Source organism: Thamnophis elegans, chromosome 3 (genome assembly GCF_009769535.1).
Source record: "Thamnophis elegans isolate rThaEle1 chromosome 3, rThaEle1.pri, whole genome shotgun sequence".
Lineage (NCBI taxonomy): Eukaryota > Metazoa > Chordata > Lepidosauria > Squamata > Colubridae > Thamnophis > Thamnophis elegans.
The window spans coordinates 77,317,384-77,333,159 of NC_045543.1; the positions used below are offsets into that span (position 1 = coordinate 77,317,384).

At 37.1% G+C, this 15,776-nt stretch overlaps 1 protein-coding gene across 4 annotated transcripts in view; it reads left to right on the plus strand.

The window, feature by feature from the left end:
- TJP2 (tight junction protein 2) overlaps positions 1–14,305 on the plus strand; it is a 77,001-nt gene extending 62,696 nt beyond the window's left edge. For all 4 annotated transcript variants that reach the window (XM_032214754.1, XM_032214757.1, XM_032214755.1 and 1 more), the window contains 15 exons: positions 77–210; positions 1,934–2,000; positions 2,947–3,097; positions 3,678–3,786; positions 4,404–4,614; positions 5,593–5,780; positions 6,610–6,705; positions 7,748–7,827; positions 7,953–8,163; positions 8,958–9,058; positions 10,012–10,221; positions 10,455–10,565; positions 11,495–11,824; positions 12,242–12,327; positions 13,505–14,305. In XM_032214754.1, the coding sequence (XP_032070645.1) occupies positions 77–210; positions 1,934–2,000; positions 2,947–3,097; positions 3,678–3,786; positions 4,404–4,614; positions 5,593–5,780; positions 6,610–6,705; positions 7,748–7,827; positions 7,953–8,163; positions 8,958–9,058; positions 10,012–10,221; positions 10,455–10,565; positions 11,495–11,824; positions 12,242–12,327; positions 13,505–13,670 (2,251 nt within the window). In that variant the 3' untranslated portion in view covers positions 13,671–14,305. The remainder of the gene's footprint in view (positions 1–76; positions 211–1,933; positions 2,001–2,946; positions 3,098–3,677; positions 3,787–4,403; positions 4,615–5,592; positions 5,781–6,609; positions 6,706–7,747; positions 7,828–7,952; positions 8,164–8,957; positions 9,059–10,011; positions 10,222–10,454; positions 10,566–11,494; positions 11,825–12,241; positions 12,328–13,504) is intronic.
- Positions 14,306–15,776: the final 1,471 nt, after the last annotated feature.

Sequence of the window (15,776 nt, forward strand, 5' to 3'; positions counted from 1 at the left end):
TCGTACTGTCATTTACTTTTTGTTATGATACAGAATCTTTGATTTGTTCTTAACAGTGTCTGGTTTTTGTATTAAGTGCAAAAGAAGAGCCAAACAATAGACTTTCCAAGATGGGAGCAATGCCCACCCCTTTTCGATCCACTGTGGATTCCACAGCTGTTTTAATACCACAGACAAGTAGTCAAGTGAAGTACCAAGATGATCCGCCAGGTTAGTGCTGCTTTCTTTTGAGATCCTTTGAATTCAGTAACAAGACATTTGGTTTCCATTATGTAGTTACACAATTTGATTAGTGATTAATAGGGCTGAATAATAAGAGTCCACTTTCCTCCTGCTTCAGGCAATTGAATCCTCTAAGCTACTCTCACAAGTTGGAGTCCTTCAATGCAAAAAGCCACAACCAATTAGATCATTTTTAGTGTATTTATTTCTGTTGCACTATTATTATCATTATCTTATTGTTACCTATGACCACCCACTCCAAAAGATGGTGGGTGGCTTATGGCAGTGGCCCCCAACCTTTTAGGTGCCAGGGACTGGTTCCGTAGAGTGAGGTTTTTCCATGGACCAGGGAGGGTGTGATTTCATGTTCTGACCTAGGCTTCCCAAAAGTACAAAGCCGACTCCTCGTCCCGATAAAATCCCTTTTATGTAGTTTAAAGTGAATTCTTTTCCAGCAAAATCCTGGCCAACAGTCTTTCAAGAGATTTTACAACTACAGACCTTTATCAGGCTTGGAGAGTTGCCAGGCCGATATCTTCCAAACGCCACTCTGTAGCAGACAATACTTGGCAAGAAGTCAGGAACAGATCTTCACTCTAATGAATTGAACTAATTGTCTCTTGAAAACTTTCCTCCCCTTTCACTCCTCTTTATTCTCTATGGGAGGGGCCATTCACCATCCACTGTGGCTTTACTCCCGATTCAACCCTTGTTCCTTAGCTGTTCCCTTATCCTGGCAGCTTTGCGCATGCACACACTAGAAACAGGCTTCAGCTGTTCTTCTGCCCCACTGATGTCCAACTCCAAAGGCAACTGATGACTGTCAGATGGTCCTGGCCCCATCTCTGCCTCCGACGCAGAGCACTTGTCAGAGCCTTCCCCAGACTCCAGGACTGGCCCATGTTCCTCCCCAACCTCATCACTGTTCGAATCTGCTGCCAGATCTGCTGGCAGGCCACAACACACAGATGGAGCTTCAGTCGTTTGTGCGGCCCGATTTCTGGTATGCCCCAAGTCTGCGACCAGGGCTTCGAAACCTCTGGCATACAGCATCCCAATATTCAATTAAAACAGTTAAAAACACAGGCGTCCAGACTAAAAACAACAATAACAATTAAAAGAAAATGATAGAGGCTTCACAACGGACCAGCTGAATAAGAACATTGGATGGGTGCCATAAATTTTGTTTGTTTTGATGTGCTACAGGATTATGATTTTGCTGCAACTTTGGAAATTATTACAAATAGAAAAAGTATTCTATTTTGTGGAATTGCATACTTAACAAATAAAAGTTCAGCTATAGTGTATATTATCTTACACATTCTATATTTACTAGGAATAAAGACACAGATATTAATACTAATTATTTTATGTAAATTTCTGAATTTCTGAAATATTGTTTTGTAAGTACCCTGTTTCTCCAAAAATAAGACCTCCCCAGATAAGCCGAATCGGGCTTTTGAGCGCATGTATTAAAATAAGCTTTCCCCTGAAAATAAGTCCCGTCCCCCCTGAAAATATTGCAACACAACAGTAGCCATGAGGTGACCACGCTCGCCAATTCCTGCACCTCAAAAATAAGGCGAAGTGCTTATTTTGAGGTCAAAAGAAAATAAGACCCTCTCTTATTTTGGGGGAAACATGGTATTGAGGACTAAAGTAGAAGCAGATTCTAAGTTTTTATTTTTAATTTATATATATATAAATGCAGTTGTACATTCAAAACCAGCTACAAGAATATTTCTTCAGCCAACTCCTGAGGACCAAGCAATATATGGGTATGAGTTTTTAAATTATGACTATTATTTTGATTTCTTATAAACTTTGTTGCTTTAAATAATTGTAATAATGGGGAAAGTGTTTTATTAAATGTTAATACTTCTAGTCAGGTCAGGATGTTTCTAGTACGATTGAAACAAGTGATTCTTCAATCAGAACAGGAGTTTTAAACTTGAAAGAGGATTAGAGTGGAAGGAATATAAATGAAAAAAAAATCCTTTACAGAGATCTCTGATGTTCATGGAATCTGTTGAAACCATTCTCCCAGCTTAGGAGTCATAGCCCCAAGTCCTCCTGCCACTACTGGGTAGGAGTAGGACCACTCTTGGAACCAGCAGTGGGACCACTCCTGAGACTGCTTTGGCCTTTAGCTTCCACGTTTTCTCTACTTCCTCCTTCAGGCCACTTCTCCAGCTTCTCATACTCCTTTTTCCTATTGTTGCTGTGTTATTCAGCACTGCTATATCTATTACTTCTGCTGTCTTCTGGTCCTTGTCCACTATCACAGTGTCTAGTTGATTAGCCAGTACCTGTCTGCAGGGTTGTGATCCTACTGTTTTAGCAACCGGTTCGCTGAGCGTGCACTTTGCATTGCAATTTTTGAAATTATGTGCCTGCCATGCGCTGTGCTCACATGCACATTTGAAAGAAAAACAGCTGAGGCGTGGCAATCCACTCTGCCGCACCTACCAGCTGAGCTAAAAAATAAGGAAGTATAGGTGAGTATAGCCTGGAGGCGAACAGGCGGGCCAATCTGAAGGGCGGAGCAAATGGAGCAAAGGCAGCATTCTAACCATTACACTTTCCACTGGCTTGTGAATTCTGGGAATTGAAACCCATATGTCTTAAACTTGCTAAGGTTGAGAAACATTGCTATGGAAATCATTTATAGCCTATTATATTTTAACCTGAAATAAATAACACCCATTGTTTTTTTCTTTTAAGTCCTGACACAAAAATGGTGCAATTCAGGAAAGGAGAAAGTGTGGGTCTCCGGTTGGCTGGTGGGAATGATGTAGGAATATTTGTTGCGGGAATTCAAGAAGGGACCTCAGCAGAACAGGAAGGCCTACAGGAGGGAGATCAGATTCTTAAGGTTTGCATGCCTAATTATTTTCCATTTAAAATATAATTTTAAGCAACCTAACTGAAAACAATATCCCTGGTATTTATAATTATGAGAACATTTCTGAAATTGGCTTTTAGGAAATATGTTTAGTGATATGGCTGAGATAAATATTTATTTTATTTCTTCTTTCAATTTTTATGAAAGAATAAAAAATCCCCTTGTCACAAAAATTCCCTCGCCTTTCTCTGCTCTGTATTATAATTAACAGATCTGTCGATTAATGTCAGTGTTTCTGTATGGCCTGGCTTAAACATAAGACTTTGTTTTTAAGGAAAGCATGGTGGATAATGTTGATAGTGATTTCCAATATTATAATGGAACATGTGAAATCACTCAAGTAAATTCCCTATTTTTCTGTAGGCTTTTTCAATCTTGTGCCTTATAGATGTAATTCTCATAACAATAAGTTGATATATCTGGTTACTGAAAGCTGCAGTAATGTAAAACATAAACCACTAAAAAGTATCTTATGGTTACCTAAAATTGCAGTATTAAAAAAAACCCTGAAGTAGATATTAAAGCTTGAGTATGGTTCCTTTTGCAACAGGTAAACAGTCAAGACTTCAGAGGTATTATCCGAGAGGATGCTGTTCTACACCTATTAGAAATTCCTAAAGGTGATATCGTGACAATTTTGGCTCAGAGCAAATATGATGGTATGTATAAATATGTAATTTGTAAAAGAAGAGCATGTTTCTAATGTGTTGTGTTATTTAATATATTTTCTTATTTCATCTTTTGTTCTGTTTATATCTACTGATGTTTATCTTATCTTATTCTTAGAAATGTTCATTACTTACAGTTACGTAAATTTTCTGATAAACATCCAAGTTTTTAAGATAGCTAAGAAGAACACTGTTTCTTTGTTAATTTGCATAGTGGTTAAAGTATTATTTACCTTAGTGCTCAAAAGAGATGTCTGCAATTTTTGAAAGTACAAAAATGTCCACTTTAAAAAAAAATTTATTATTCTGCAAACAAAAGTTAGCAAGATCTTTGTTTACCCTATTGGTATTATACATTATAGGAAACATCTGTTAATATATATGATTCTTTTTAAAATATGAGCCATTGGCAGTAAGATATAGCATATTTAAATTCAGAAATTGATTTCTGTGTAATGTATGGGGGAGGGGGATAGTGTCCTGTGTGAAAAGTGATATAAAAGCATTTTCTTTTCTTCTATATCTATGGCTCTTAGGTGTTTATTTGATGGAAACTAATAATAATAATTAGGGTCTTTCTTGCGTCTCTTCCTCCCCCCGCCCCCCAGTTTATAGAGACATAATGGCTTGTGGTAGAGGGGATTCTTTCTTCATAAGGACCCACTTTGAATGTGAAAAAGAAACTCCACATAGCCTGGCTTTCAGCAGGGGCGATGTCTTTCGAGTGGTTGATACACTATATGATGGGAAGCTGGGCCATTGGTTGGCAGTGAGAATTGACAGTGAATTAGAAAAAGGGTTGATTCCGAATAAAAGCAGGTATGTTATTCTCCTGTAAATTCAACATGGGATACCTTACCTTTCATTCTGTCACACTATGATTATATCATAGTGAGTATACAAAATTATGTTATGCTACCTTATGTTATCAAGTTGATACTTGTTCTTAGTGATTGTATAGATAAAACATACATATTGTATAGATAAAGATTGTCCTTCAAACCTGGTCCTTCAAGTCTCTCGGTGGTGCATCCATTGTTACTCAAGGATCTGGGTCCTTATATAACATATCCAAAATACGATAATCTAACCTGAAAATTTATTCCTTGAGTGATCAATCCCTGGATTGATTTGTTCTATGAACGTTTGTTTTCTAGGCTAATCGTAGTATTCTCAGGAACATTATGCAACATTAAATATTAAAAGCATCAATACTTTTTAATCCTGCTTCTTCAAATGCCAAATTTCTAATCCATGGACTTTGAGAGGAAAAACAAAGATTCTAGTTTTGGTAGCTATAGACGGTCATTGGATCAGAATAACTTGTCCAAGGCTTTCATTGCTACCCTACTAAAGGCTAGTCTGCAGTGTATTTCTTGATCATCCCACTGAAGCTTGATTTAGATCAGTTTCAATGTACAAATAGGTATAGGTAGAACTAGGACTTCCAGGGACAAGGACTAATTTTAGCCCTGTCCCAAGAAGGGCACACCTTTATCTGTTCCTATTCAAATAAATTGAGTAGATGGAGTAATGTAAGGGCGTAGGAATATAGGGGCGAGGAAAGCTCCTGTGGATTCTTATGAGAAGGCCTGAGCTCAAGAGATTGGCATTGCAGCCATCGGCACATATATGAAGATTCACTTTCTATATTCCTATGACTATGTTAAGTACTAAGTATTTGAATCTTTCTAAATCAGATTTTTTTCTTAAAACTTGAGAGATGAATTGCATTTGATCTTAGGTGTATTCCCATTGTTGACTTTTGAAAAACGGAGCAAATGTTCTCCCTTTCAGGGCTGAACAGTTGGCCAGTGTTCAAAATGCTCAGAGAGATGGTTCCAGTGATAGGGCTGACTTCTGGCGGATGCGTGGCCAGCGGTCAGGAATGAAAAAGAATCTGAAGAAGAGTCGAGAAGATCTAACAACAATCGCATCAGTTGGCACAAAATTTCCAGCCTATGAAAGGGTTATGCTCAGGGAAGGTGAGTGAAGGACAGCATTTAAGAACTGAGAACCAATATCCTTATTTATAAAAGATAGATACTTTATTTGAGGATGCAGAAGTGTTCAAAAAATATAATTCTTCAGTTTTATCTCTAGACCACAGGTAGGCCACTATGACAAGTTTATGACCTGAACTCCCAGAATTCTTCAGCCAGCCATGGGCACCAAATAAATTACCCCTACCAGACATTTTGACTCTTAGATACTGTATATGGAAAAAGAGAACTTCCTTGATGGCTCCTAGGCATTGGGAAAGTGCCATTTCTCTTACCCCTTCTTATAACAAAAGTGATACAGTTTTGGAGTCCATACCATCTCAAATGACTTCATCAACAGTTCAGTTTGTGTTGAAACCTGGCTTACAAATTGCTTGCTTTTTATTGGATGTCAGCCACTTCTAGTTAATTTCTTTTTAATTCCTGTAGGAAGTTAATCTTAATGACTGTAAACTTTCCCCTTTGTAAAGAGGGAAATTATAGGTAGGTATTAGGTTTACAGACAATAGATGTTAGCCAATTATGTTCCCCTGTTGAAATTACTTTCACCAAGACAATGGAGGAGGGCAATTCTGCTTTCCTCTCCTGCCACTGTATACTGTGAAAATTGTTTCAATAATCTTGGGGAATCCTGTAGAACAATGGGTATGTAATGAGTAGCAAGATGAAAAAGAGAAAGATAATGTCATATGAGCAGAATTCATTGATGCGGCACTGGACTTTTCCCTCTAATGACAATAAATCTTAAATGATTAACATTTCCCTTTGATCCTATAATCATGGTAACAAACTACCTATGTTTTCTTTGCAGCTGGTTTTAGGCGACCAGTGGTGATATTTGGTCCCATTGCAGACATCGCGATGGAGAAGTTGCATAATGAGTTGCCAGGGCTATATCAGCCTGCCAGTGAGTGACTTCATGCTTGTTATTAATTGAACAACAAAAATAATACATCAGATAATTATAAAGTGATGGCAATGAAACAGATGAATAAAAAAATGTCTTAAACTATCTCTTACCCCAAATACTTTAAGAATGTACAGTTTCAAAGAACTTCTTGGAACTCGGCTATGAAATTGGTAAAAAATAGCGTGGGAAGTTAAAAATATAAGAAGGGAATGACCAACTGCTTTTTGGGCATTCTTGACAAACCAATGCCAAGAAAACTGCATGAGTCTGTCCAAGAGTAAGTCAACAGCTGAATTTGAACAAAAGTTAAACAGGTTTTATTTTTAATGGCTCATTACCTCAACATTGTAAAACCCAAGATCTTTTGGATAGAAAGTTATTACAGTAGAGGCCCAACTTTTTATTTTCTTCCTGGTGTTTTCACACAAGTTACTCAGTCAGTTTTCATTCTTAAGGCATGTCTAGAACTTACAGTCTCCTAGTGTATAGTCTGGTATTTTAGACCAATGGTTCCCAATGTGGGGCCCACACTGCAAAGGGGGGGTAATTTGATTTTTAATGGGGGCAATTTGAACCTTGTTTAAATCAAGTTAATGGCCTTTTAGGCTTCCTCTGTGTGAGTAGAGTTCACTTTTTGAGTAAACTAAGAATTATATGGGGGGATATCAGGATTTTAAAGATGCTTAGGTAGGGCATGGCCAAAAAAAGGTTGAGAGCCACTGCATTACACTAAACTCAATCATAGTAAAGTCATAACTGAGAAAAGTAATTCATAAACTTGTCAAACTAAGGAATTTACATTTAGGTACATGAGCAAAAAACCTGGCACAAATTTTATGGTGAAGTGATACCAATTAAGACATTCCTGATCTAAAACTATTAAGCGCCTTTAAGACAGATAAGATATTAGAACTTTGAACAAAAATATGTATTACTTTTAGATTTTTCCATTCAGACACCCAAGTTGAAAACTCCTGTTAATGTGATCTCCTAAGGCAAACTTTAAACATACGATAAAACTGGCATATTATTCTTGCAGAAACGGAACCAAAGGACGCAGGTTCGGAGAAGTCCACTGGTGTAGTACGTTTGAACACTGTGAGACAAATTATTGAACAGGTATATTTTTCCTTTTGTATCTTTTCCATTAGAATAATAGTAGTAGACCATATTACAAAAATATTGATGTGTTTTTCTTCCCTTTCCTACAAGCATAAATTCAATATTGCCCTTTTCTTGTACAGGACAAACATGCTTTGTTGGATGTGACTCCGAAAGCTGTGGATCTGTTAAACTACACTCAGTGGTTCCCAATTGTAGTGTTTTTCAACCCAGACAGCAAACAAGGTGTGAAAGTTATGAGGCAAAGGCTAATTCCCACATCCAACAAGAGTGCACGGAAGCTTTATGATCAAGCAAATAAGTTGAAGAAGACGTGTTTCCATCTTTTTACAGGTGCCTAAAACCATCACTTATTTTCTGTGAAAGCATCTTTTGGTGTATAAAGGTTATGTGATTGCCGTACAGGAAATGAATTCAACAATCAAACTCCAAACCTTATTGAATACACAAGTTTTTGGTAGATGATAATTCTGTTGGAATTAGGACAAAAAACAATATTTTTATATGTATGAGATATGTATGAGATATGTATGAGATAATTTTAATAGTTTTGGAAAAATATTCTAATTATAGGAAAAGCAAAAATACTCTAATTAAAGGAAGGCTTAAGTAGTGGAATAAGCTAATCAGAGTTCCTAGCATTTCCCAGAAAGCTTGATTCAAATAGCTTAAATGTAAATCTGTGAGTTACAGTATTAAATGCATTAATAGATATATTCTGACTTCTGAGGTTCTGAGAAAAATGTCTATTAGGATTGGTTATAAATTAGGAGTGTGAGAAGAAGAAATCAGTAGTAAAGTAGAAAAATAATTTATTTCAAATATGACAAAATGCTTCCTAAGTAGGAACAAAGCAAACAGGAAGGATAGTATAATAATTATTATCCATTCCTCATCACCAATATTCTCATTTTTACTTTGATATTGATAGAATGCTGTGCTATTGTTTTACTCTGCTTTTAAATATTAAGCATCCTCTCACAGATTTATAATAACTAGTGAGGTAGTTAGCAGATGGAGAAAAGCCATGATCTTGTATTGTTGAAAAACCATTAAAGTAAGATAATGAAATGTTTGGCAGTAATGGTTTGCTAATCCAATAATTCATTGTTTAAACATTTATGCAGCTTCCATTGATCTAAATTCAGCCAATGATGGTTGGTATGGCAGCCTTAAAGATGCTATTCAACAACAACAAAATGAAGCAGTATGGGTTTCAGAAGGAAAGGTATGTGCTCACATCCTTTTGGCTTATGCATGCATGTTCATCTGGAACATGGACCAAGAGCCTCTATGAGAGGAAAGGCTTTCTGTGTATAGAGGAATTTCTTCGTTATATGCATAGAGAAATCTCTCCTTGTTCTTGAATTTAATGCAATAGTCATTGTGCCTAAATGTTGACATATTAAAAACTATCTGGCTAAGGTTTGGTAGTTAAAAACTTGGCATTCTGATCCTAATGGGCACTAAGACATTCATGGAAGCATATTCATGGGTCTTTCTCAGTATATTCACAGATCAATACAGGATCACTAAATTTCACTGACTTTCTTTGTTCAGATTGAAAATGCTGAAATCTTGTGGGATGCATCAGTGTCATTGGAGTTTAGCCATTTGTTTACCTTTTGATTTTTAGGTAACAAGCTATTGCATCAAGTTGTGTTGATGCCTCAGAGGTTTGCCAGCCTCAAGTATATCCCTAATAAACGGTGTATGGCTATTCTTTCTAGCATGTGACTTTGCTTAAATATTATTATTCCATTTGCTATTGTGTTAAGTGTAACAGTTACCTAATATAAGTCCTTGACTTATGACCACAATTGAGCCCAAATTTTCATCATGTCGTTGTGGTCATAAGTCAAGTCACCACACGATTGGACTCCGTGTTACAGACATTTTTAAAATGGTCATTAGGTTAGTAAATGAATCCCATGTTTCCAAGTCTGAATCCAGTGGGCGTTGGGAGGCTGCAATCAGTTGTAAATGCACACCAGTTGCCAGGCACCTGAATTACAATCACAGAACTGCAAGGGTGATCCAGCAATCATGACGTCAAGGTTAAGTTGTAACTCTTTTGAATCCATTGTAACTTTGAATAGTCATTAAGCGATCAGTTGCAAGTCGAGGACTGCCTGTATTCTGACCCTCAAAAATCTTTTAACAAAACCCTCTGTTTTGCAGTTGGACGGAGTGGATGATGACATTGATGATCGTATGTCATATTTAACTGCCATGGGTGCCGACTATCTGAGCTGTGATAGTCGACTAATCAGTGATATGGAATCAGATGGGGAAGGTGGGGCTTACACAGATAATGAACTTGATGAGCCATACTACGAGCCAAGAGTTTCTTCTATCAGTCGATCCTCTGAACCTGTACACCATGAGGAGGTAAGAGGTTTCTTTTCTTCTTTCAGAACTTTATGTTGTAAATACTGTAATGAAGGAGGTCTGGAAAATAACTGGTGTCATTTTCAGATATTAATGAATGTTGTTTACATGTAATGTCTGGGATGCAAGAACTCGTGTGTCTTTTACTGTCAGTTGCAAAATTGTAATTTCTCTTCACATGAAGCCAGAACTATGTGAATATATGCATCATGGTTATTATTACTTGTTTGTAGAATCTAAGGAAATTTAGCCCTGAACCGAAAGCTCAGATGAGAAAAGCTGGGAGCAGGGAAATTCTGAGGGATCCCAGTCCACCCCCAGCCTTCAAGCCTGAACCTCCAAAGGTAATATGGAAAGAAATATCTCTACAGCTTATGAGAATTGTTAATGTTTCTTCATTAATTACCAAAACATAGAACTATAAAAACTAAAGGAAAAAAGAAATGGGAATAGTCCAAGCCAGGTTTGTCCAACCTTGGCAACTTTAAGACTTGTGGACTTGAAGATGATGTTACCCTTCAGTGTGTCTGACTCTTGGCGGTTCTATGGGCCAGGTCTCTCCACATCCTCAATCTTGCACTGTTGTGGACTTCAACTCCCAGAATTCTCTAACCAGCCATATTGAAGTCCACAGGTCTTAAAATTGCCAAGGTTGGGCACTCCTGTTCTAAATTCTGAGCTGGGTAATACTTTTTGTAGAGTAATGTCAGAGAAAATGCCCCAACAGGTGGATTCATGCTATTGAATTGCCTAGAGGATTTAAAAGCTTATAAATTTTGGGTGTGGCCTGCCCCCCCCCCCCGTGGCCCATTTTTGCTTCCAGGAGGGTGCAGGAGGCCTACTAGTCCCAAAATGGGGCACGCGGGGGTCACATGTGCATGGCCAAAGGGAGCATGGGGTGAGCACAGGGGGGGGGGGTCGCGTGGATCCATTATGGGTGCATGCATGCGAGCACACTGTTGCGCATACACTCACTTTCTGCATGACAAAAAGGTTAGCCATCACTTATCTACTTGGTCTGCTAAACATAGCCCTCCGTGGACTGTTGATTCATTTACTGAGAGTGTTTTAGTTACTTTTCAATATCTGCTGTTTAGTTTCTAACTTCAAATCTTGATGCCAAAATTAAGGGAGAAAAGTAGCTCTCTGTGTTTCCTTAACTAAACATATCAGCTTTATAGGTTTAGCAGTTTATTGAAACAGATCATTTCTAGCCTTAATCTGTTATTTTTTTGTAAAAAATCCACACTTGTATTTGTCTTTATGTTTATAGGCTAAGTTGCAAAACAAAGAAGATCCGTATGATATTCCTAAGAATTACGAACCCAGAACAAACAGCCCTAATGCACCTAGTATTGAAAATTTGGGAGGACCAGCTAAAGTAGCTCCTCCCCCTATATCCATGAAACCAAACTTTGGCCGGCCTATATTGAAGTCTTCTCAACCAGTCATTCAACCTTCTGAAGTGGAAGAAAAAGTGGGAGAAGTTGTAGAAGAGAACACACCAAAATCTGTGCTGGGGAAAGTTAAAATTTTTGAGAAAATGGATCACAAGGCCAGACTACAAAGAATGCAAGAACTGCAAGAAGCACAGAATGCCAGGGTATAAAATAATGATTCTGTTGGTCTTGTGCAAATGTTTTATTTACAATAGTAAGAAAACTAGTGATATGGAATCAAATTAATAAAAACATAATTCAAATAACAGTTTGGAGATACAGCAAATACTATTTTTGAAAGCTTTTTCAGAACAATTTGGAATGGAGTGCTAGAACTGTCAAATGAAGAAAAATGTTAGAAAAATATTATTCCTTCTAGCACAATAATCTCCATTAATTTTCATGTCATTCAGAGAGCCATTTTATATCCAAACCTCTAAGTCTGGGTATTTTTACATATTTTGTAAATAATCTGACAAATCTGTAAAGTAAATTATCTTGCTCTTGGAGGGAAAATTGCTATCAAAGAATAATTGATAGTTTGAGGGAAATATGGAAATATTTTACCTGCTTTTTTAAAGGTGGAAATAGCACAAAAACACCCAGACATTTATGCAGTCCCAATGAAAACACAGAAGCCAGAACACAACCGTCCCCAGATTTCCAGGTAAAACTGAATTAATTTGCCTATTTTTTATACTTCTGTGGCTTTGAATATGTTTAACACGCTTATTCAGCATCAGAATTTTTTTTTAGAACAGAGGTCCACAAGTAAGTTGGAAGTTGACAGCTCTCTAGATAGTGTAGTACAGTTAATTATCTTTTTTCACACATTTTTACTGCATTGCCTTCCATTCAATCTGGCAACATGATGAATCTCTTGAACCTAGGATTCTTCTGGTAATAAGACTGCTATATAAATGTATGTAGTTAATAAATATAGATGTATATCCCTGGTTATAATAATTATCTTTTCCAACTTTGTTGCCAACAAAGGAGTTTGTTCCTTTTCACATTTTATATGTGGAAATACACTCCTGACCATTTGCAGCCCAATTTTCTTCTGTAAGAATTTTATTCATAAGCCACCCTTTGTTCTCTTCACTTGTCCTCTACTAAAACACTGACCTAATTAAGTATATGCCTTCTTTCCCACTTTCCTCAGAGAGCTTTTCTCTGTTACACTGTAATTGGATCTTTCCTTATTAAATTTTATTGTCAAATTATTGAGTTATTGGAAAAGTAATACTGGCATATTAACAGTAAATATTAAGTACCTTCGGTAGAAAATCTCATTTTTCTCTGATTTTGAGAAATTTCATATCCAAAAAAATTCTAATTCATTATAATTATGGCAGCCTCCTGAAGTGGAAGAAAGCTGCACAACATTATTGAAAGTATCATTTCTCTTTCCCATCTTACTATGTTTTTTAAAAAATAAACTTTTGTAAAATGAGCCATGAAAAGAATATTGTCAGAGAGCTAAATGGATAGAGTGCAAACATGTTTACTTTGTTGCCCCTTAAATATATCCCATTCAAAACAATCAAAATTAGAAGTCTTTTGTAGTTTGTTTTTGCCTACATTCTCACAGGATCTATTATCCTATGCTAGCAGCCTCATTTCAGGCCAGCCTTACTAATGAGGAAGACGAAACAACTCCCTTCAAGTATAAGAGAATTTTGAATGGCAGTGATTTGGCAGGAACTTCGTTTCAAATGTGTTGTTGATGGTCTGACACTATTAATAAAAGCAAACTTTTTACTTTAAACTGGTAACAAATCTATTCCTGCTTGGTCTCTGTGTTAGCTTGCTCAAAATAACTTTGTATATGTTGATTTCAGTTCCAGACCTCCCGAGCCTCAGAAGCCGGCTGCTAGATCTTACCTAGATAATCCAGGAATTTACGGCAGCGATGCAGAGGAGGAAGATTATCGGAAGCAGCTATCTGATCACTCCAAGCGTGGATACTATGGGCAGCCATCGAGATACAGAGATACAGAATTATAAAATTATTAGCAGTCAAGCCATTGTTCTGGGACACACTTGCACATCAAAAGCTCTGATACTTTTTAACAAGCATATGTATATTTGGGGTTATTAGTGAACCTGACAGGTATCTTGCTCACTAGAATGGCGCAGTATCATTTAAGTATTGAAGGGACTGGATCATGGTTGCCTATTTTACAAAAGGACCAAATATTTATAAAGTTGGTATTAATTTCTGGCATCTATAAATTTTTAACTTGGAATTCTTTTCCTTACTAAAAATTGCCTCTTTAATAGTCTCTTAACTGTTGGGCCTAATGGAAGCTTGATGAAAACCACAATGCTTTACTGCAAGAAAAAAAAGTGCCTTTCAAACAAAAAGTGTCTTCACCTGTTCTCTTAACATCTGATACTTGTGCAAAGCCATGAAATTTCTACTGCTTTTAACTTTTGTATGTTTCATACCTCCCATTTTCCCCTTGGATGTTATTTTTCTACTTTAAATAGAACTGTGCACTATTTTCAAATGCAATGACTGTATATATGATACTGTTTTCTAGGCTGGCTGCCATAAGGCTAGGGAGTGCCAAGTTTAAGGAAATTATGTAGAAAATAAAGGAGTCTTTGGGTTTTAAAACTTTACATCACTTGTGAAATAAAAAAGATTATATTCTACAGGCAATTATGATTCCATTTTTGTCTTTATATCTTTTTAAAATCATGCACGGAGGCAAGTAATTTCATTCAGTTTAGGTTGTGGCATATTGTGCAGTACTGTACATTGCAGGACTATTATTTATTCAAAGGAGATCTACAATAGTGTGTGTGTGGGGGGGGAATAAATCTTATCTCGACACTCCTATCCACAGACAATCAAAGTAGAAGAGGCTGGACTGTTACAGTAGACGTTCTTATGGTATACCAATCCTGTCCTTGTTCATGCACCCACTGGCTCCTGAAGAGTTTCAGGCCTGAATGTGACTTCCCTAATTCGGAATAATTTTTTTGAACTATGGAGCCAACTGTGTATTCCATGTTAAACAACTAGTATACAATTTAAATCTTTGACTACTAACCCACCATTCTCTTTCAAGTCCTGTAGAATCTTGAATTTAAAACTTGAACTTTTATTAAACTATGTGGAGTCCATTACTTGTTTATGCCAATCACTCAGTGGTCAGTTGCAGGCGGTATGCCCCGGTACAGGCATACCAGTGCCTCCCGGGAGCACTGTGTACCATTCTGGTACGGTGTTCCGAAGGGCAAGCCCGCCCGCCTGTCCTCCTTACATGTATTTGAGCTCTTCGGCCCTTCTACTGAGTAGCTGGAGCGTCGCGGATGTGTCGCAAGAGGTAAGGATGCATGCGTGCAGCGTGCGCATGCTTGTGGGAGACACTGGGTCCCGTTGTACCATACTGGTAGCAACGGGATCTGGAACCCACCACTGCAATCACTTTATATCTTTATAATATGTATTAGAACCATTTGAAAAAGAAAATTAACTCTTTGTAAAATGTTCAATATAGTGGCTGCAAATACTACCTAGCCAATATAAATTTATTTTTTTCCAGACTCTCTAGATTTTCTAACTTGGAAGTTACTGATTTTAAATAAATCCCTACTATGTTTTGGTGTGTAAAATGCCTGTGGCTATTTCACTTTTTTACAGTCAGGTTAAAACCAAATGCTAAAAACTGCAGAGGTATTACTTTTCTTGCTCTTCTCTTGGGATACTTAACAATACAAAAGCCTAATGGTTAAGAAGAGCACTTAAAACAAGTAGTGGGAAATGTACCACAGGTTGAACTCAGAAGACTTCTGAATGGGTTATGGAGTAGCAAGTCATTGAAATGTTTTAAATATTTTAAACCTGCCATAAGTGATAGAAAACAGAAAGCTTGATAAATAAGAGGAGGGGGGGCTTGGGTTGTATTTGGCAATGATGGGACCCACATATTTTTGAGAGCCTGAGTAGTGGGATCTGAATGAACAAATTAGTCTCTGTTTTTAGAAAATATACAAAAATGATCACCACTTGAATGAGTTAGTTTTAGAATCAGAGGAATTTTTGTCTCAGATATCATAAGAGGTGCACTAGAAGGTATACCAAGTGACAGGCTGAAAAAG